This window comes from Balaenoptera acutorostrata, chromosome 6 (genome assembly GCF_949987535.1).
Source record: "Balaenoptera acutorostrata chromosome 6, mBalAcu1.1, whole genome shotgun sequence".
Taxonomy (NCBI): domain Eukaryota; kingdom Metazoa; phylum Chordata; class Mammalia; order Artiodactyla; family Balaenopteridae; genus Balaenoptera; species Balaenoptera acutorostrata.
Genome location: NC_080069.1, coordinates 54540368 through 54563756, shown reverse-complemented (window position 1 = coordinate 54563756; position 23389 = coordinate 54540368). Strand labels below are relative to the sequence as shown.

Genomic DNA, 23389 nt, shown 5'->3' with positions numbered 1-23389 from the left:
TTACATAAGGGAAAGGCACCTTTCAATTTCCACTCTGACAACTTCCCAGGCACAGGGGCTGTATTCCTTTGCCTTCAGGTAGACATGGATTCCGTGGAAATACTCCCGGGCAGCAAGTCCCAAATCTCGACAATCTAGATTGTCTTTTTTCAGCTGCTCCAGTCGGTGCAGCCTCAGATGAAGGCTGGACAGAAGTTTATCGAGGAGGGTGTTGTTCCAGGCAGCATGGCTGTCCTCCGTGGCGAAGAGGTTGAAGATCTGCTGGAGCATCAGATGGTGGTGACAGGTGCCTTGAGTCATCTGGATTGGGGTGATATTCTCTCTTTTCCAAGGACATTTGAAGTCGGTTCTGTCCTTTAGGCACCACTGAGAGGGGATCCTTTGCATCTGTGCCAAATGTTGGAAGACTTCCTTGTTTTCCTGGCTATGGCTTCTAGGCAAGTTCCAGCCAAGAGAGCAAGCAGGGATGGAGCAGAGCATCACTCCTGCCACTAGCAAATAGATCTGGGCCATTGAGAATGAGTGATTCACTAGATGGCCGCCAGGGGGCGCGCGGGCACCGCCAAACAATTAGTGGGAAGCTTCCTTCCCTGGAACTGTGGACAGCTTCCTTCCCTAGGCGGCCGGTAGAGGGCGCAGGGTTTGTTTGGGAAACGCCGACTACTGCGTTTGCAGTCTGCGGCTGTCTCCTGCGGTTCGAGAGACAGGGCGAAACGTAGTCTCTGAGGCTGCTTTAATAGTCAGCATAGCGCGCGAAACACCTTCTTTTACTCGGTGCTGAGTGTTGAAGAGGAAGCCTTGTCGCGGCCTGGCCAGCGACATTTTTGTCTGGTTGGGAACCGGAACCTTGCATTTTCGGGGCTTCTCCTGAGTTTTGCGCTTTATTTTCTCACAGAAACTTGAGCGAGGCAATTTTGGGGAAAGAAGCCTTTTTCTGAGCGGTCTGAGGTGGGGAATCAGAGCGATTCCCAGCCTCAGAGAAAGGGGAGCCGAGTTTACAGATTCGGGCTCGTTTCTGGCGCGAGGCAGCGAAGGCTCAGAAAAAGGGAACGCGGCGGCGGCGATGGGACGACAGGACGATGTTGGGGCCGCCCTGCGGGTGAGTCGGAGCGCGGCCACCACCGGGGCCGAGGACGCGGGAGCTGAGCGCCCCTGTAGATGCTCTGGGACTTCATGGTGTCTTTCAAGGATACAGCGTTAAAGTGAGGGAGAAAGTACTGAATATCTGAAAAGAAGGAATATTAAAACACTCACAGCATTTTATTTTTTATATTTTAAAATTAATTTTATATTTAACTTAATTCATATCATATTTAAATTAACTATTTTAAATGTTTCATATTTTTATAATAAATTGATGTTTAAATATTTTCAATATTAAGCATAGAATATTAAAATATATTTTCATATTAAAATATATTTTCCTATTAAAATACAGCATTTTATTAAACTTTATTTAAACTATTGTCTTTATACTAAAGTATTTAATATAATTAATTATTTGTTTATTTATTTTAGGCTGGGTTTATATTTATTTTAGGCTGGGTTCAGTCTTCCTGGCGGTGCGCGGGCTTCTCATTGCGGTGGCTTCTCTTGTTGAGGAGCACGGGCTCTGGGCGCGCAAGCTCAGTAGTTGTGGCTTGCGGGCTCCAGAGCACAGGCTCAGTAGTAGCAACACATGGACTTAGTTGTTCCACGGCATGTGGGATCTTCCCAGACCAGGGATCAAAGCCGTATCCTCTGCGTAGGCAGGTGGATTTTTAACCACTGCGCCACTAGGGAAATCCCAAGTATTGAATGCAACTTTACTTTTCTACCTTTAATGGAAGCCAACTCATTAATATTTTCAAGATTACTTTTTCACTTGTTTTTAATTGAGGGAATTACCATGTTTGACAATTTCTAATGACCCCGTGATAGTCTTAACTGATGTTTTTTTTTATTATATTCCATTAATAATGAAGATTTGTGTAAAAATGGCAATTTGATCTTGACATAAAATGCTAGGACAGTTGTCTTTTTCTTCTCCTTTCCTTATCCCCTCAAATCTTCTTTTTTTTTTTTTTCCACACACACACACTGTATTTTATTTTTACAAGAGATAAATAGACTGACACCAAGCATTGTACATGGATGACCACAACAAAAGCAACAATGATTGCAATTACCAAACATGAAACACACTCATACTATGTCATAATATTGACATTCATTCCAGTAATCCTCCACTGTAACAGCTCCTTTACTTTGCAGTGAAAATTGATTTGTATATTCTTTGCCTCTGAGTCCTTGTGGGATTTTTTTTTAATTCAGACAGAAAGTCACAAAAATTATACTCATCCTCATCAGTTCACTCAGTCCCACGTAATTAATTTTTTTTTTCATCTTGATCTTTTGTTAGCACTTTTATGAGTTCATCAGTTTTTCATTAGAGTTCTGAAAATGCTTATTCATTCAGTTCAGCAGTACAGTCAGTTACCAGAAACCTGTACTTGTCAGAGTCTTTTCCATGAATTTCTTGAAGATGAAACCCTTTTATAGGAACATATTTGCAAAATCATCAGAGTACACCCAGAACTGTCTGTAAATGACAAAAGACTTAAAAATGACCACAGTTAAAGATTTGATGAAAGTTCATAATAATGCAGTTGACAAGAAAATTAGTTATTTCTGAGATATACATTTTAAAGTAATAACTAGGATTATTACTTATAACATTATACCAGAACATATAAGATTTTTAGAAGTTTCCTGTAATGTCTGAAACATTTATATTAACATATTTCCATACATATTTCCATACAAATACAAATATAAGATTTTTAGAAATTTCATGTAATGTCTGAAACATTTATATTAGCATATTTCCATACATATTTCCATACAAGTACAAATATAAGATTTTTAGAAATTTCATGTAATGTCTGAAACATTTATATTAACATATTTCCATACAAATAACCCAATGAAAGTTTAGTATTAGTTGTTTTGTTTGTTTTTTTATACTGCAGGTTCTTATTAGGCATCAGTTTTATACACATCAGTGTATACATGTCAATCCCAATCACCCAATTCAGCACACCACCATCCCCACCTTACCGCAGTTTTCCCCCCTTGGTGTCCATATGTCCATTCTCTACATCTGTGTCTCAACTTCTGCCCTGCAAACTGGGTCATCTGTACCATTTTTCTAGGTTCCACATACATGCATTAATATACGATATTTGTTTTTCTCTTTCTGACTTACTTCACTCTGTATGACAGTCTCTAGATCCATCCACGTCTCAACAAATGACTCAATTTCGTTCCTTTTTATGGCTGAGTAATATTCCATTGTATATATGTACCACAACTTCTTTATCCATTCGTCTGTTGATGGGCATTTAGGTTGCTTCCATGACCTGGCTATTGTAAATAGTGCTGCAATGAACATTCGGGTGCATGTGTCTTTTTGAATTACGGTTTTCTCTGGGTATATGCCCAGTAGTGGGATTGCTGGATCATATGGTAATTCTATTTTTAGTTTTTAAAGGAACCTCCATATTGTTCTCCATAGTGGCTGTATCAATTTACATTCCCACCAACAGTGCAAGAGGGTTCCCTTTTCTCCACACCCTCTCCAGCATTTGTTGTTTGTAGATTTTCTGATGATGCCCATTCTAACTGGTGTGAGGTGATACCTCATTGTAGTTTTGATTTGCATTTCTCTAATAATTCGTGATGTTGAGCATCTTTTCATGTGCTTCGTGGCCGTCTGTATGTCTTCTTTGGAGAAATGTCTATTTAGGTCTTCTGCCCATTTTTGGATTGGGGTGTTTGTTTCTTTGATATTGAGCTGAATGAGCTGTTTATATATTTTGGAGATTAATCCTTTGTCCGTTGATTCATTTGCAAATATTTTCTCCCATTCTGAGGGTTGTCTTTTCGTCTTGTTTATGGTTTCCTTTGCTGTGCAAAAGCTTTGAAGTTTCATTAGGTCCCACTTGTTTATTTTTGTTTTTATTTCCATTACTCTAGGAGGTGGATCAAAAAAGATCTTGCTGTGATTTATGTCAAAGAGTGTTCTTCCTATGTTTTCCTCTAAGAGTTTTATAGTGTCCAGTCTTATATTTAGGTCTCTAATCCATTTTGAGTTTATTTTTGTGTATGGTGTTAGGGAGTATTCTAATTTCATTCTTTTACATGTAGCTGTCCAGTTTTCCCAGCACCACTTATTGAAGAGACTGTCTTTTCTCCATTGTATATCTTTGCCTCCTTTGTCATAGATTAGTTGACCATAGGTGCGTGGGTTAATCTCTGGGCTTTCTATCTTGTTCCATTGATCTATGTTTCTGTTTTTGTGCCAGTACCATATTGTCTTGATTACTGTAGCTTTGTAGTATAGTCTGAAGTCAGGGAGTCTGATTCCTCCAGCTCCATTTTTTTGCCTCAAGACTGCTTTGGCTATTCGGGGTCTTTTGTCTCTCCATACAAATTTTAAGATGATTTGTTCTAGCTCTGTAAAAAATGCCATTGGTAATTTGATAGGGATTGCATTGAATCTGTAGATTGCTTTGGGTAGTATACTCATTTTCACAATGTTGATTCTTCCAATGCAAGAACATGGTAGATCTCTCCATCTGTTGGTATCATCTTTAATTTCTTTCATCAGTGTCTTACAGTTTTCTGCATACAGGTCTTTTGTCTCCCTAGGTAGGTTTATTCCTAGGTATTTTATTCTTTTTGTTGCAATGGTAAATGGGAGTGTTTCCATAATTTCTCTTTCAGATTTTTCATCATTAGTGTATAGGAATGCAAGAGATTTCTGTGCATTAATTTTGTAACCTGCAACTTTACCATATTCATTAATTAGCTCTAGCAGTTTTCTGGTGGCAGTTTTAGGATTCTCTATGTATAGTATCATGTCATCCGCAAACAGTGACAGTTTTATTTCTTCTTTTCCAATTTGTATTCCTTTTATTTCTTTTTCTTCTCTGATTGCCGTGGCTAGGACTTCCAGAACTATGTTGAATAATAGTGGTGAGAGTGGACATCCTTGTCTCGTTCCTGATCTTAGAGGAAATGCTTTCAGTTTTTCACCATTGAGAATGATGTTTGCTGTGGGTTTGTCATATATGGCCTTTATTATGTTGAGGTAGGTTCCCTCTATGCCCACTTTCTGGAGAGTTTTTATCAGAAATGGGTGTTGAATTTTGTCAAAAGCTTTTTCTGCATCTATTGAGATGATCATATGGTTTTTATTCTTCAATTTGTTAATATGGTGTATCACATTGATTGATTTGCGCATATTGAAGAATCCTTGCATCCCTGGGATAAATCCCACTTGATCGTGGTGTATGATCCTTTTAATGTGTTGTTGGATTCTGTTTGCTAGTATTTTGTTGAGGATTTTTTGCATCTATATTCATCAGTGATATTGGTCTGTAATTTTCTTTTTTTGTAGTGTCTTTGTCTGGTTTTGGTATCAGGGTGATGGTGGCCTCATAGAATGAGGTTGGGAGTGTTCCTTCCTCTGCAATTTTTTGGAAGAGTTTGAGAAGGATGGGTGTTAGCTCTTCTCTAAATGTTTGATAGAATTCACCTGTGAAGCCATCTGGTCCTGGACTTTTGTTTGTTGGAAGATTTTTAATCACAGTTTCAATTTCATTACTTGTGATTGGTCTGTTCATATTTTCTGTTTCTTCCTGATTCAGTCTTGGAAGGTTATACCTTTCTAAGAATTTGTCCATTTCTTCCAGGTTGTCCATTTTATTGGCATAAAGTTGCTTGTAGTAGTCTCTTAGGATGTTTTGTATTTCTGCGGTGTCTGTTGTAACTTCTCCTTTTTCATTTCTGATTTTATTGATTTGAGTCCTCTCCCTCTTTTTCTTGATGAGTCTGGCTAGTGGCTTATCAATTTTGTTTATCTTCTCAAAGAACCAACTTTTAGTTTTATTGATCTTTGCTATTGTTTTCTTTGTTTCTATTTCATTTATTTCTGCTCTGATCTTTATGATTTCTTTCCTTCTGCTAACTTTGGGTTTTGTTTGTTCTTCTTTCTCTAGTTTCTTTAGGTGTAAGGTTAGATTGTTTACTTGAGATTTTTCTTGTTTCTTTAGGTAGGCTTGTATAGCTATAAACTTCCCTCTTAGAACCGCTTTTGCTGCATCCCATAGGTTTTGGGTCGTCGTGTTTTCATTGTCATTTGTCTCTAGGTATTTTTTAATTTCCTGTTTGATTTCTTCAGTGATCTCTTGGTTATTTAGTAATGTATTGTTTAGCCTCCATGTGTTTGTCTTTTTTACGTTTTTTTCCCTGTAATTCATTTCTAATCTCATAGCGTTGTGGTCAGAAAAGATGCTTGATATGATTTCAATTTTCTTAAATTTACTGAGGCTTGATTTGTGACCCAAGATGTGATCTATCCTGGAGAATGTTCCGTGCGCACTTGAGAAGAACGTGTAATCTGCCGTTTTTGGATGGAATGTCCTATATATATCAATTAAATCTATCTGGTCTATTGTGTCATTTAAAGCTTCTGTTTCCTTATTTATTTTCATTTTGGATGATCTGGCCATTGGTGTAAGTGAGGTGTTAAAGTCCCCCACTATTATTGTGTTACTGTCGATTTCCTCTTTTATAGCTGTTAGCAGTTGCCTTATGTATTGAGGTGCTCCTATGTTGGGTGCATATATATTTATAATTGTTATATCTTCTTCTTGGATTGATCCCTGGATCATTGTGTAGTGTCCTTCCTTGTCTCTTGTAACATTCTTTATTTTAAAGTCTATTTTATCTGATATGAGTATAGCTACTCCAGCTTTCTTTTGATTTCCATTTGCATGGAATATCTTTTTCCATCCCCTCACTTTCAGTCTGTATGTGTCCCTAGGTCTGAAGTGGGTCTCTTGTAGACAGCATATGTATGGGTCTTATTTTTGTATCCATTCAGCCAGTCTATGTCTTTTGGTTGGGGCATTTAATCCATTCACGTTTAAGGTAATTATTGATATGTATGTTCCTGTGACCATTTTCTTAATTGTTTTGGGTTTGTTTTTGTAGGTCCTTTTCTTCTCTTGTGTTTCCCACTTAGAGAAGTTCCTTTAGCATTTGTTGTAGAGCTGGTTTGGTGGTGCTGAATTCTCTTAGCTTTTGCTTGTCTGTAAAGCTTTTGATTTCTCCATCAAATCTAAATGAGATCCTTGCTGGGTAGAGTAATCTTGGTTGTAGGTTCTTCCCTTTCATCACTTTAAGTATATCATGCCACTCCCTTCTGGCTTGCAGAGTTTCTGCTGAGAAATCAGCTGTTAACCTTATGGGAGTTACCTTGTATGTTATTTGTCGTTTTTCCCTTGCTGCTTTCAGTAATTTTTCTTTGTCTTTAATTTTTCCACTTTGATTACTATGTGTCTCGGCGTGTTTCTCCTTGGGTTTATTCTGTATGGGACTCTCTGCGCTTCCTGGACTTGGGTGGCTATTTCCTTTCCCATGTTAGGGAAGATTTCGACTATAATCTCTTCAAATATTTTCTCTGGTCCTTTCTCTCTCTCTTCTCCTTCTGGGACCCCTATAATGTGAATGTTGTTGCGTTTAATGTTGTCCCAGAGGTCTCTTAGGCTGTCTTCATTTCTTTTCATTCTTTTTTCTTTAGTCTGTTCCGCAGCAGTGAATTCCACCATTCTGTCTTCCAGGTCACTTATCCGTTCTTCTGCCTCAGTTATTCTGCTATTGATTCCTTCTAGTGTAGTTTTCATTTCAGTTATTGTATTGGTCATCTCTGTTTGTTTGTTCTTTAATTCTTCTAGGTCTTTGTTAATCATTTCTTGCATCTTCTCAATCTTTGCCTCCATTCTTATTCTGAGGTCCTGGATCATTTTCACTATCATTATTCTGAATTCTTTTTCTGGAAGGTTGCCTATCTCCACTTCATTTAGTTGTTTTTCTGGGGTTTTTTCTTGTTCCTTCATCTGGTACATAGCCCTCTGCCTTTTCGTATTCTCTGTCTTTCTGTAACTGTGGTTTTTGGTCCACAGGCTGCAGGATTGTAGTTTTTCTTGCTTCTGTTGTCTGCCCTCTGGTGGTTGAGGCTATCTAAGAGGCTTGATGGGAGGCTCTGGTGGTGGGTAGAGCTGACTGTTGCTGTGGCGGTCAGAGCTCAGTAAAACCTTAATCCACTTGACAGTTGATGGGTGGGGCTGGGTTCCCTCCCTGTTGGTTGTTTTGCCTGAGGCAACCCAACACTGGAGCCTACCCGTGCTCTTTGGTGGGGTTAATGGCAGACTCTGGGAGGGCTCACGCCAAGGAGAACTTCCCAGGACCTCTGCTGCCAGTGTCCTTATCCCCACGGTGAAACAGAGCCACCACTTGCCTCTGCAGGAGACCCCCCAACACCAGCAGGTACGTCTGGTTCAGTCTCCCCCAGGGTCACTGCTCCTTCCCCTGGGTCCCGATGCACACATTACTTTGTGCGTGCCCTCCAAGAGTGGGGTCTCTGTTTCCCCCAGTCCTGTCACAGTCCTGCAATCAATTCCCACTAGACTTCAAAGTCTGATTCTCTAGGAATTCCTCCTCCCGTTGCCGGAACCCCAGGTTGGGAAGCCTGACGTGGGGCTCAGAACCTTCACTCCAGTGGGTGGACTTCTGTGGTATAAGTGTTCGCCAGTCTGTGAGTCACCCACCCAGCAGTTATGGGATTTGATTTTACTCTGATTGCGCCCCTCCTACCGTCTCACTGTGGCTTCTCCTCTGTCCTTGGACGTGGGGTATCCTCCTTGGTGAAGTCCAGGGTCTTCCTGTCAATGATTGTCCAGCAGCCAGTTGTGATTCTGGTGCTCTCGCAAGAGGGAGTGAGAGCACGTCCTTCTACTCCGCCATCTTGGTTCTGTCCCGTCTTAACTGATTTTTAACTCATGTTCCTGAAATGTCTTTCCCAGGACCTCACCTTGACTATATGGTTAGAAAGAAGACTTGGTGTGTACAAGCAACTGAGGACGTTTAGCAGGTCAGACTTTTTCATTTTTCTTTAGTAAGAATTTTATACACTAAGTGGAATTTGCCCAAATTTCATTTACATCATGAAGGCTTACTTTGTAAGACTGTCAGGGCCATGCAAATGGAGGTCAACTTCATTTCCTTACTTAATATTTTTATATTTTGTTCCTCGTGCATATTTTGGTATTAATTTTCATTTTAAAATATTGCATTAAAACATCCTTTATCTTGATGACTTAGATTTGGTGCCTTCTTACCATTCGTGCTTAAGAGAAGTACTAGCTTAACATTGCCCTAATGCTAACCCAGGAAATAGCTTTTGAATTAGAGTATTGTGCTGTTCCATGGCTGAAAATCTAGGAATGCTTTACTTCTCATCACTCTTTCCCACATATACATATTTCTAACCATTTTCCTGGTCTCTACAACATTATTTTAATGTCTTTTTTTTTTAAGGAAGAAAAAACCCTTTTGACTGCCTTCATCTGATTTTCTCAACTCACACCCCCTTGGCTATGGTAACCACAAATCTGATCTCTTTTTCTCTGAGGTTATGTGTTTGTTTTGAAAGTATAATTTAATCTGTGTCTTAAAAATTAACACCAGAGGTGGTCTGAAACAAAATAAGGTGAGGAAAAGGACTATTTATCTCATTTATACTAGTCACAGAGCAGCCTTTTTTTTTTTTTTTTTTTTCTGGGGAGGAGGTCAAAACACTTTCTTAGATGCTGCAAAGAGCTTCAGATGCCGTAGGATTTCTCCTTAACGTACCGGACCCTGCTCTAAGGGTAGAGACTAGGTCTCTACTCCTTCGCAGGCCGACAGGCAATCCCTCTCCTAGAGTTTGCATTTGGGGGCCTCACCATGCAGACCCCTGAGTGTTAAGGAACCTGTAGTCAGAGCTTCTCTTGGCTGGGCTGAGGGTGGACTATACAGGTTACCATTTGTTATATTAACACAAAAGGCTGCTATCATTCACTCTGTTCAAATTCTCAGCCTATACTTGGCAAACTTTATTTTATTTGATCTAGGCAATGTCTTGTGTGACCACAACTAAAGTTGTCTCCATTTTTTAAAAGAGGAAATGAAAATCTGATGTCATTTAAATTCAGGAGCCCCAGATTTTGGTCAGAGTGGAGCTTTCTGCTGCTCCCAGGCCCTCCTCTTCATCAGCTCTGAGCACTGGCCCTCAGCTGCACTGAGCACGCGGTGCTCCCTTCATCCTAATTCTGCCTCTGAAGTCTGTCCTCCCTGCTCCCTGGAGGGCAGTCACCATCCCTGCTTTACTTTCCTGGAATCCACATTGCCAAGCGCCTTGTCACATATACGTGCAGTCAGAACATTTCTGGTGACAGAATCAGGAGAACTGCATGAATTCACCCTTGCTGTTCATTTTTAATGAATAATAATGTCACCATTATCTGTAAACTGTCAGAAAACGTGAGCTATGGTCCTGTAAAGACATGTGGAAGAATTTAAATCTAATGTATCAGACCCTTTAGAGGAAAATGCAGAGAGGTGAGGCTAGTTGTATTTTGGTGCAATTTAAGAAGTGGCAAAGTAGAGTACAGGGTCAAACCTCTAAGTATTCTCATTAGAATTGAAAAAGAGGTATATTGAGACTCAGGTTTTTATTTCAACCTTGGGTCTCATTTAGATGAATACATCCTATTGGATTGACACTCTTTCATGTTCCAGGAGTGTGTTTAATTTCCAGTGCAATAAAAGAAGAATTGAAGTTGTGACATTCTATGTTGCTCATAAATGGAAGACAAATTGCAAAAACATGGGAACAACACTGGGATAAGTAGAGAAATGACAATCCTGGCCTATTTAAGAATCTCATTTGCAGGCAGGTACTCAGAGCAGCTGGATACAGGCTCCCACAGCCAGACACCTGCATCACCAGGCTCAGCGGGGCCTGCCACCCTCCTCACTGATGACACCCAGGATGATGTTCTCCAGCCCTGTCTGCACCCTTAGCTGTGCCCGGCCCCGAACCACGGCCTGCCAAAGCAGGAGACCCTCCCAGTCCTGCCCCTAACAGGGAGAATCTTCTTTGTTTTCCTGCCTGAAGGACAAGAAGGTTTTCAGGTTGCATCAGCACCAGCTGGCTGACAGCCAGTTCCAAAACGCTCAGGCCGCCTCATTCTCCATGAGACGATACAGCACTTCTCCTTCGTCTTCAGCACAAACAGCTGAAATTGCTCACTGGGCTTGATCAACAGTGGGAAGATCGGGAGACTCGTTTGGTGCAGGAGATGGGGAGGAAAAGACCGTCCTGGTCAATGAGGACTCCAGCCTGACTTTGAAGAACTCCTTCCAAAGGACCAGGCTCGATCTGAAAAGAAAGTCCATAGCTGCTGTGCCCAGGACAATATGAGAGTGGAAGTTAAGGCGTGAAAATCAGAGTGTGCTTTCCCTGTATGTTCAACCTCAGAGAACCCAGGAGTGGGAAAAGGAGACCTGGACCCAATCTTCTACAATGGAGTCTTCTCTGCTTAGAGGTGGCCTCAAGCGTGTCAATATTCGCTCAGTTCAATGACTTTTCTTCTGATTCAGTTGTAAATGCATTGAGTCATGTCAGCACATTGTTTTTCAATAGTAAGTGGAAACAATACTTTTGAATGGACCGAAAATTTATTTTTAATTTGAAATAATTAGAATTATTTCTCTATGATGATTGTTATATTTACCAAATTTATTCTTCATATTATGATATGTTCAGCTTTGTGTCTTATTTTCCTTTGCTTTGGGGGTGCAAAAGGTATATTTTAAGTGTTAGGTTTAACTCATACTCTTAAAGAAAATCAGAGTGTCCTTAAACCTTTAATCTGCCTTAAAATCCAAAGGGAACATAAATAGTTTTATTCATTTCATTGGTTCTTAAAATATTTTGAAGTATCTCTGCTTTCAGGATTTTACTTGTGTTTTTTAATATATTGGTAGATAAAACAAAGATATTACTTTCTTAATGGAGCACTCTGTCAGAGAAGACAGGCCTTAAAGAGTGAAAAATTAGCTTGAAACCCTTTCTAGGATGTGAAAGAGATGCACAAGTCATTATGACAGGTTATAGCAGCTGGAGCTATTCTCTTTTACTTGTTCTTTCTCGGAGAAAGCATGTCTAATGGTTGCTGATTCAGTTTCAGCAGTTGCATGATCAATAAACTGTGAAATATATTATGGAATCATGGAATTTAAACTTCAACAAAGAAGTGTGAATATCCCTTGTATTGTTGGCACCGTGATGGGTGCCAAGTACAATGAAAATAGTGGACACATTGCCTGGTGTCACAGAGCTTGCAGTCTGGTGGAGCTATGGGTAACTAGGTGTTCAATTAAAGGAATGCTAATGCTGTGACAGGGAAAGTACAGGTTCTTGGGAGCATGTGGGCTTGCATGGATCAGGGAAAGCTTCTGCAAGAGCAGTTGGTAAGCTGGCATCCCAGGGGTCTGCAGGAGTTTGCCAGGTAATTGCATGATGGTCAGTTTTGGCCATGTATGGAGATTATCTAGGGTAGCAGGTAAATATGAGGGTTTGGAGCTAATGACATTTGTTTGGAGATGTGAACCTGGGTAAAGACATGCATATGGAAGTCAACAGTCATAGAGATGACGTTTGGAACTATTTGGGAGGTTGAGACTATATGTGCAGAGAGGATGAAGGGTGGGACAAGCATAGATCTTTGAGGAACACCAATTCCGTAAGATGAGAGTGTGGAGTCAACAAAGAAAGGAGAGCAGGAGGAGCAGAAAAGCAGACGATGGTGGTGACACAGAGACCAGATGAAGGTCAGACTTTAAAATGGCGGGTGTAATAACAAGTATCTGATGCTTCGGACCTGTCAGCCAAGGCTGCTTCACATTGATCTCTAACCTCAGTAAGATGTAGCTTATTGGCAATATCTTATGACCTAGTAAGTAATTTAAGAAATTAATCTCAATTTTCAAAATATTTTTTTCCTCTCATTTGTTTTAAGCAAGGGTCTTAGAAGACCCTTAAGGCTTAATAGACCCTTAAGGCTTAATAGATTAAGCATTAAGCTTTATATATATAATCAGGGTTTTTCATTGGAGAGTTTTATTCACTTCTTCAAAATGTCATTTTATATGGATAAGTTGCATAAAAATTTGTAATCTGTTTGCATCAAAATGCTTTTAATTTCAGCCTGATGTAAATTTAAACTTAATATATTACTTTCTACTTAATATTGATAAATATCTCTGTGCCAATGCACTGATTGCATTTTGTTTTGATGCCCACTAGAGATCCATAGGTATTAGTAATCTAGTGTTTGGTACATCCATGAGAATATTTCATTTGCTAGTAGAATTTAAAAATTTGTGTGTGTGCTTTGCACAATACTTAAAAAGATGATCCTATTTTAATTCACAGAGGTAGAATTTTTGCATAACAAAATGATGAGCTCAGTAAGGCACAAATATGGCATTATATCAATATCTTTTGGGGACTTCCCTGGCGGTCCAGTGGTTAAGACTTTGCCTTCCAATGCAGGGGGTGTGGGTTCGATCCCTCATTGGGGAGCTAAGATCCCACATGCCTCAGGGCCAAAAAACCAAAACATAAAAAAAAACAGAAGCAATATTGTAACAAATTCAATACAGACTTTAAAAATGATCCACATCAAAAAAAATCTTAAAAAAATATGTGTCTTTTGAGTGGACATGAAATAATGGCTTTCACTCCTTTGTGCATACCTGTCACAATAACGACTATCATTGCTATGTTTAATATGTCCCTGGTGCTTTAAATAATCTGCTCACTTAAGATAACTTTATGACTTATTATATTCTCATTATATAGAGCATATAACATGCGATGGTATGTTGAATGGAATATAGTAGTCTCATTATCCCTATTCTAAAGCTGAGAAAACTGTACTGTAGGAAAAAGAAAACAATTGCCCTAAATCATGCATGAAGTTGAAGGAAGACTAAGGAGATGCCGAGCTAACAAATGTACTGGTCACCTGAGAAGACAAGAGTAACCCACAAGAGAAGATGCAGCAAGACTGTCATTTTCAAACCGTTTTACTGGCATAAGTATGTTCAGCTTATTACATTTATCCCTTTTATTAACAACTCTGAGGACCAATGATGTCCCTAACAGTGTGCAGGATACTGGGTGGGAATACGAAGTGTAGCTGGAGAGTGAGCTGAGTACGGTACCTGATGCAGATGGAGATCCCTTTCCTAAGCCTGGTAAGACTATGCTGTTCCACTCCCAGGTTTGCTAAGACCCTATACTGCTCTGCCTCCCCTTTGGCCTCCTCTTGTCCCTGCTTGCTCAACCACAAACATGGCCAGGAATTGTGCGTCCCTGCTGCTCCAGAGCCTGTCCCATGAGAAAGGAAAGGCGAAAAGTCCTCAGTTGTACACTTTCATGAAGTCTAAATTGAGAAGTGGGGAGCTGAGCTGCTTTGCCCAGCTTTCATCAGGATGCAAGAAGGCCTTGGAGTTAGATGAAAGTTATTCTCCATCAGAATATTTGGGGTCCTCTGGTTTGTTCCATTTCTTTCTGAACTTGAGACCTCAGGAATGCCAAATTCCAGTGCTGTTTTGGGGAGTGTGTGAAGTTTCTTGTCTCTGTTCCTAGAGGCTGATTGGGACATTTGGGAATCTATGTGCCTGTGTAACCCCAAACATTCCAACCCATGGCTGTTTACAGATCAATATCATGATGGAGAAGGGGAAGGACTGGGAAGTCCTGTTCCTGAGACTCATTCTTTAATGGATTTTCTCAATTTGTAAAGCCCCTCAGTATTTGTCAAGTTCCTATGCTTTTGTATTTGCTTTGTGAAGGGCTGTATTCATCCTGACACAAATGAAGGCGGCTGAGATGGTAGAGGGTGTGCAAGGCCACTGTCAGACTCCCTCCCTAACCTTCCTCTGCCTCAAACACTCAAAGTCAGCTCTCAGTCAGAACTGGAGAACCTCTTCTTTTCTCTCAACCCAGTTCCCAGACTACTGCATGTGGGCTCTTCGTTGCGGCATGCAGGATCCAGTTCCCTGACCAGGGATGGAAGCCGGGCCCCCTGTATTGGGAGAGCAGAGTCTTAGCCACTGGACCACCAGGGAAGTCCCTGTATTAACTGATGATTGTTTTTAGGTTACTTTCCTCTAAAAAAAAAAAAAATCAAAGTTACCCGAAGCAGAATTGGATTAGTTATATTCAGCTCTAGGTCCTGAGGGCAACACACGACCTGGCTAGAGGAAGTCTATTTTTATTTTTAACGTGAAAATCGTAATGATGGGTCAAGGAATTGTAACACACATTCTTTAATCAGGTTGCACGTTCAGTCTTGGTGTTTCTTTTTTAAAGAAAAAAAGCAAAACAGGAAGTTTTCTATAGTAAGAATTTAATGAATGAAGAAAAATGATAAACTGACTAAATACAAAGTATGTATTTTTTCTCTTAACCACAATGTATACATGCACATAATATTATGTGAACAAAAATAATTTAAATCTTTATAAATAGTGAAATAAGTATTAAACTTGATAAATAAATATTTAAGTAGATAAATAAATAGATAGATCAGCATGGGCATCTGTGATGGACTAGTGCCTGTAGAGTAGAACATCATGTTGCTTAATATTCCTGAAAACACTTGACAAATTAATTCAATTCAGGGCGTGATGAGATCAGAAATGAGAGTCTTTGACATGGCAGCACAGGTGGAAGTGTGGTCTTGTTAGGCAGTGAGAATCATTTCCGTGTTGAAGCAGGTGTGTGTCACTCCTTCCTCCTGAGTCTTTCTTGCAAGTTTGTTGATGAAGAGAAGGATCTCATGACCTCTGCTCTGACAATCTCCCAGGCACAAGGGCTGTATTTCTTCTCTTGCAGATAGACAGTGATTCTGTGGAAGTATTTCCTCACAGCCAGGATGGAGTCCTCCTTCAGCAGGGGAGTCCCTTCCAGCCCCGCCTCCTGCATCAGACAGGCTTGCAGGTCAGTGAGCTGCTGAGAAAGTGCAGTGCAGAACTTGTCCAGGAGGGTCTCATCCCAAGCGGCAGCCGAGCCCTCCGTGCTGAAGAGCCGGAAGGTCTGCTGGGTCGTCTCATGGACGACAGCGATGGCTTGAGCCTTCTGGAACTGGTTGCCACCAAACGCCTGCTGGGGAAATCCAAAGTCATTTCTGTCCTTCAGGCAGGAGAAGGGGGAGATTCTCCTCATTTGTTGCAGGAGCATCAGGGCCCTCGTGTTAGCCAGGCTGTGGGTCTGAGGCAGGTCGCAGCCCAGAGAGCAGGTGGAGTTGGAGCTGAGCAGCAGCAGGGCCAGGAGTAAGGACAAGATTGGGGCCATCGGGGACCTTGTAGATGCTGCTGGCCTGGCTGAGATGGGAACTCTGTGAACCCTGCTCTCTAGGTTCTCTGAAGACCTTCCTTCAGGCCTGGGTCTTAAATGGGGATGAATTTGTTTCCATTTTCTGAATGTTCCCTCTTACTTTCTACTTCTGTTTTTGCTTTTCAATTTGCACTCTCCAGATAGGTTAGGGCAGCGTTTCTCAACCACTGTTTTTCCTCCTTGCCTCCCCTTCTCCTGCCCACAGAGCCTTTTTAGATATTATTTTTCCATATGGCCCCCCTATGAAATTTTGATACACAGATATACTGTGTCTATCGATATGTACTCCATGCATATCTTTAATTTATAAATAGAAAAAGAAAGTGAAATTTTATTCTTTTTATTCGATGCAGGGGTGAGTATGACAAAAAAAATTTAGGCTAAAAATTAACTGTAAAAGCTACTGCAATTAGTTTAACATTTTGGTTAATTGTGCAGAATGACTTTTAATGTAATACATTTACTTAATAAATAGGAATGTATCAAATTACATATTCAATAAAAATTTATACAAATACTTCATAAGAATACCAATGTATAGATATATTTAAAAATCTATCAAAACTGCTAAAACCATTGAAAATTTAAATGATTGTCTTAACATTTATTTTTAGGTAATTATTACTTTTGATTCATATCATAAAATGATTTCTAACTTCACTAGCTGCTCGATATTCATCTAGATATTGTCAACAACTTTTTCTCTTTAGGACTAGACATAATTATTGATCTCCTAGGTAACTTTTTTAGAATTAAATAATAAAATACAACCTATTTGTGTTTAATTCCCGATGCCCACATCACACTGAGGCTCAAACATAAGCAAAATCCACAAGACAGACAACGACAGCTCATAAGTAAGCAAAGGCCACCTCTCACATTATGACTTTGAGTTCAAGCATATGATGGAGAGAAAGTCCTCTAAGGAAACATCAAGCCACCAGAGCTTGTAGCACTGATCCTGCATATTGTGTATCTTCCATGTACTCAATGTCAATGCCTCTCATCTCATACACAAGAAAACCCAAAGAGAACAATGAATACAAAGGAATGAGATTTTGCTGGATAGAGTTGAGCTTTGGAGTGCCACCCACCATTGTAGTAGCTGAGATTTGTTCGCACCCCTAAGAACTAACGTTTGCACCCATGGGAGCAATCTGCTCCCCAATGAGAATGCATGCATGATCTAGGAATCATCATCAATTTGAATCTTTCTCTGTATTTTTGCACTGAATTTCAGATTCCCCAAAGGACTGTCTAAGGTTCCAATCCAAGCCTATTCTTTTCAAACCAAAGAAACCATCTTTGTAATTAATTGAGAACTGGATAAATATTGATTGGTATCATGGAAAGAATTAACTTTCAACTCTGGTCATGAATTCTTTTATTTTGCAGTGGATGTTCTGTGGCCTCAGCCCTCTCCAATTCCGATCTTTCAATAAATAATAGGAATGTGACCATCTTTGGCAAATCAGCTCTGTAGCAACTGGGCTCTGTCGTATTCTCTGTGGTATCCTCGGCACCAGGCCCAGTGTAATCACGCCACAAGTCATTTTAACCAAAGCAGTTTCTCAGATGTTGTCCTTCTAATGGAAGGCAGTTACGAATGACCAAGCTATTTTCATTTATCACGGTTATATTGGCCATGATTATAATAGACAGTGGATAGTAGTTCCACTCTATTCCTACTGGTATCAGTCATGCCTACTGAGTTTGTTGCTAAAACCACTAGGATTCTCTTCTCTTTAAGGTGCATATGGCCCTGCAGATTCAAGTTGTAAGAGCAGCACAATTTTCAGCCTTTGCCCGGCACTCTATTAAACTCAGGAGGATGGCCTCGTCGCTAATTTGTCCTCTACTAGGTCCTGACAGAATATAACCAGCTTGGTGTCACATACAGAGCCACGTATCTGAAGTCAGACTCTCCCTGATTCACACAGGTCACAGCAACCAGACAATTAACCGCGTTACTCTTCGGTGGATCTTTACAGATGTGGCAATGACTACCTATATACTGAGATTCTTTGGAGACTCCTCACAAAGACTGATGAACGATCATTTTCATCCTGTGTCTTCATTCCCTTCCAAGGGACGATGGGGTCCATCTCAGTTTGATTTCCAAATTTTGACACATAATAAAGCATTACTGCAGGTTGAAAATCAAGAGTTTGGATTCTGGGTCCTCGGTCTGCTCTTTTGGCCTGATAAATTGCTCATTCTTCTTTATTTACATTAATATATTGTCTCTTCTGGATGCCAAGACATGTAGCCTTCAATGCTCTTTCTGGTCTGAATGTTTCGGTCCCCACAAAATTCGTATTTGGAAGTCCTAACCCCCAAAGTGATGGTATCAGGTGGCGGGCCCTTTAGGACTTGATTAGGGTGTGAAGATGGAGGCCTCACGAATGGAATTAGTGCCCTTATCAAAGAGGTCAGAGATAAATGCCTCCCTCTCCTGCTGTATGATGATACAAGGAGAACTCTGCAGTGTGAGACGTGAAGCAGGCTCTCACCAGAACTGGACCACGCTGACAGCCAGATCTTGGATTTCCAGACTCTGGAGCTGTGAGCAATACGTTTCTGCTCTTTCCAAACTACCCAGTCTATGCTCTTTTGTTGAAGAAGCCCAAATAGTAAGACATGACCTGACTTACTGTGTCCTCAGAATACCTCCCAGGAGTCTGTAAAATACCTAAAGCGAGAGACACCATCTTACCCAACCCCATTTCCTAGACAGCTAGTCCAGTCCCTATCATTTCCAGAGCTCAATCCATACTCATGAAGGGACCAGTGATGATAGTAATAGGAGAAGGAACAATACCAACATATATTAGATAGATATGATATGAGAGGACGATAATCTACAGAGACTTTGTAAATTCTTCATGGTTCTACAAGGGAAGTGATAATGGAATATTGTGTGAGATATTTTTTTAAAGATCATTTGCAGGAATATTTTCTTCTTCAAGTTTGCATTTTGAATACTTAGAAGAGCAGGATGAGAATCATGGGCCTGGACGGAAATGGAAGAGTAGCTCTCCCCTTTTTCTTCAGTCATCCTCAAGTACTTGCAAGGAGCTGCCTGATCATACTTTTCTCGTCTCCCTCAGGCAATAAGGAAACAACTTGTGTCTACATTTGTGGATATTTTCCTCGTAGGCTATGCCTTTGGGCATCAACTTGAATGCTTCTTTCAAACAGTCTATGATACTGTGAACTCTGAGTGACATCCGTGTCATCTTCCCCAAGCTGCACTTGTGGAATAAGAATTTGGGTGTGATTGTGGGTGTGTTGTTTTTTAGTTTTCTTTATTTCAGCAAATGAACAATAAAAATACATGAAATCATAATACCACTGAGTCTGAGAATAAACATCCAAACTTGACTGTTTTCTTTCTTTTAAGGCAGAACTAGAGGATGAGAGTTTTTTTAACTTTTTATTTCATACTGGAGTATATCTGATTAACAATGCTGTGCTAGCCTCAGGTGTACAGCAAAGTGATTCAGCCACACGCATACATGCATCCATTCTTTCTCAAACTCCCCTCCCATCTAGGTTGCCACATAATACTGAGCAGAGTTCCCTGTGCTACACAGTAGGTCCCTGTTGGCCATCCATCCCAAATATAGCAGTGTGTTTATGTCAATCCCAAACTCCCCAACTATCCCTCCCACACACCCTTCTCCCCGGTAACCATAAGTTTGTTCTGTTAGTCTGTGAGTCCGTTTCTGTTTTGTAAGTAAGTTCATTTGTATCATTTTTTTTAGATTCCACATATAAACGATATTTCTCTTTCTCTGTGGGTCAGATTGTTTTTTAACGAAGTGTGTGCAAGCAAGAACATTAGTTGTTCCTCTCCACCCACACCCAGAACTTCATTAGGACAAATAGTGTAAAGATGAAAAGTGGTCTTTTGCGCTGAACTTGTCTCCTCGTCCATTAATCATCTAATAATTTCCCAGCTTCTTTGCAGTGAGATTTCCACAAGGATAAATCCAGGCCATGTAATGTGAGCAGAAGTGCTCTTGCCCTGTATGGTCCTGGCCCTTGAAAACCTCCCATGTGATGCACCAGACATTTTTCCCTTTACCACTGAGTGGAATAGACTCAAGTACTGCAGAAAAATTTGGAGTCACCTGTTGATGATGGAAAAATCCACAAAACAGGGGGTACCCATGTCCCTGAATCACTCTTTGGAGAGCAACTTAGAACATCCATCTGATCAGGAATGCCTGCCTTGTGTTCTTATACCAGGGAAAGATAAGACTCTATTATGATCAAATTCCTGACAGCATTCTGTTTACCTGTTACAGCAGTCAGCATTAAGTTAACTGGCAAATATCTCTTAACACCACACTATCCAAAAAACCTTTCTATACTTCATATGTTGGAAATAGCAAATACCTCTCCCAAAACTTAAAGTGATCTTTTAAATTACGTTATAAAATTATTGATACAAGAAAAGAGATTGGGGCTTCCCTGGTGGCGCAGTGGTTGAGAATCTGCCTGCTAATGCAGGGGACATGGGTTCGAGCCCTGGTCTGGGAAGATCCCACATGCCGCGGAGAAACTAGGCCCGTGAGGCACAATTGCTGAGCCTGCGCGTCTGGAGCCCGTGCTCCGCAGCGGGAGAGGCCGCGATAATGAGAGGCCCGCTCACCGCGATGAAGAGTGGCCCCCACGTGCCACAACTAGAGAGAAAGCCCTCGCACAGAAACGAAGACCCAACACAGCCATAAATAAATTAATTAATTTAATTAAATAAATATTTTAAAAAGAAAAAAAGAAAAGAGATTGTGTTCTTCTGTCAAAACCTGTTTTAAAATCATGATTTTCATTTCAGACATTTTTCAGCCTGTGAGGAAACACAAGTCGAGGTTGCTTTGGTCTTGAACACTAATGTAATTGAATGAAAAGTGTCACGAGTATAAAAAATATTCTGTATTTGTTGACATTTCTTTGAGGATTCTTACATAAGGGAAAGGCACCTTTCAATTTCCACTCTGACAACCTCCCAGGCACAGGGGCTGTATTCCTTTGCCTTCAGGTAGACATGGATTCCGTGGAAATACTCCCGGGCAGCAAGTTCCAAATCTCGACAATCTAGATTGTCTTTTTTCAGCTGCTCCAGTCGGTGCAGCCTCAGATGAAGGCTGGAGAGAAGTTTATCGAGGAGGGTGTTGTTCCAGGCAGCACGGCTGTCCTCCGTGGCGAAGAGGTTGAAGATCTGCTGGAGCATCAGATGGTGGTGACAGGTGCCTTGAGTCATCTGGATTGGGGTGATATTCTCTCTTTTCCAAGGACATTTGAAGTCGGTTCTGTCCTTTAGGCACCACTGAGAGGGGATCCTTTGCATCTGTGCCAAATGTTGGAAGACTTCCTTGTTTTCCTGGCTATGGCTTCTAGGCAAGTTCCAGCCAAGAGAGCAAGCAGGGATGGAGCAGAGCATCACTCCTGCCACTAGCAAATAGATCTGGGCCATTGAGAATGAGTGATTCACTAGATGGCCGCCAGGGGGCGCGCGGGCACCGCCAAACAATTAGTGGGAAGCTTCCTTCCCTGGAACTGTGGACAGCGTCCTTCCCTAGGCGGCCGGTAGAGGGCGCAGGGTTTGTTTGGGAAACGCCGACTACTGAGTTTGCAGTCTGCGGTTGTCTCCTGCGGTTCGAGAGACAGGGCGAAACGTAGTCTCTGAGGCTGCTTTAATAGTCAGCATAGCGCGCGAAACACCTTCGTTTACTCGGTGCCGAGTGTTGAAGAGGAAGCCTTGTCGCGGCCTGGCCAGCGACATTTTTGTCTGGTTGGGAACCGGAACCTTGCATTTTCGGGGCTTCCCCTGAGTTTTGCGCTTTATTTTCTCACAGAAACTTGAGCGAGGCAATTTTGGGGAAAGAAGCCTTTTTCTGAGCGGTCTGAGGTGGGGAATCAGAGCGATTCCCAGCCTCAGAGAAAGGGGAGCCGAGTTTACAGATTCGGGCTCGTTTCTGGCGCGAGGCAGCGAAGGCTCAGAGAAAAGGGAACGCGGCGGCGGCGATGGGACGACAGGACGATGTTGGGGCCGCCCTGCGGGTGAGTCGGAGCGCGGCCACCACCGGGGCCGAGGACGCGGGAGCTGAGCGCCCCTGTAGATGCTCTGGGACTTCATGGTGTCTTTCAAGGATACAGCGTTAAAGTGAGGGAGAAAGTACTGAATATCTGAAAAGAAGGAATATTAAAACACTCACAGCATTTTATTTTTTATATTTTAAAATTAATTTTATATTTAACTTAATTCATATCATATTTAAATTAACTATTTTAAATGTTTCATATTTTTATAATAAATTGATGTTTAAATATTTTCAATATTAAGCATAGAATATTAAAATATATTTTCATATTAAAATATATTTTCCTATTAAAATACAGCATTTTATTAAACTTTATTTAAACTATTGTCTTTATACTAAAGTATTTAATATAATTAATTATTTGTTTATTTATTTTAGGCTGGGTTTATATTTATTTTAGGCTGGGTTCAGTCTTCCTGGCGGTGCGCGGGCTTCTCATTGCGGTGGCTTCTCTTGTTGAGGAGCACGGGCTCTGGGCGCGCAAGCTCAGTAGTTGTGGCTTGCGGGCTCCAGAGCACAGGCTCAGTAGTAGCAACACATGGACTTAGTTGTTCCACGGCATGTGGGATCTTCCCAGACCAGGGATCAAAGCCGTATCCTCTGCGTAGGCAGGTGGATTTTTAACCACTGCGCCACTAGGGAAATCCCAAGTATTGAATGCAACTTTACTTTTCTACCTTTAATGGAAGCCAACTCATTAATATTTTCAAGATTACTTTTTCACTTGTTTTTAATTGAGGGAATTACCATGTTTGACAATTTCTAATGACCCCGTGATAGTCTTAACTGATTTTTAACTCATGTTCCTGAAATGTCTTTCCCAGGACCTCACCTTGACTATATGGTTAGAAAGAAGACTTGGTGTGTACAAGCAACTGAGGACGTTTAGCAGGTCAGACTTTTTCATTTTTCTTTAGTAAGAATTTTATACACTAAG

The 23389-nt window shown here is 40.8% G+C and overlaps 3 protein-coding genes across 3 annotated transcripts; all 3 read right to left on the bottom strand.

Moving 5' to 3' along the window:
• Positions 1–513, bottom strand: LOC103009695 (interferon alpha-17). Its single transcript, XM_007198374.2, has one exon. The coding sequence runs from the start codon at positions 511–513 to the stop codon at positions 1–3; it is 513 nt and encodes a 170-aa protein (XP_007198436.2).
• Positions 514–15730: 15217 nt separating this feature from the next.
• Positions 15731–16300, bottom strand: LOC103007162 (interferon alpha-1-like). Its single transcript, XM_007198025.2, has one exon. It carries the CDS (start codon positions 16298–16300, stop codon positions 15731–15733), a length of 570 nt encoding a protein of 189 aa, XP_007198087.2.
• A 5011-nt stretch (positions 16301–21311) lies between these two features.
• Positions 21312–21824, bottom strand: LOC130708482 (interferon alpha-17-like). The gene has a single exon (XM_057549108.1). It carries the CDS (start codon positions 21822–21824, stop codon positions 21312–21314), a length of 513 nt encoding a protein of 170 aa, XP_057405091.1.
• Between the last annotated feature and the right edge of the window lie 1565 nt (positions 21825–23389).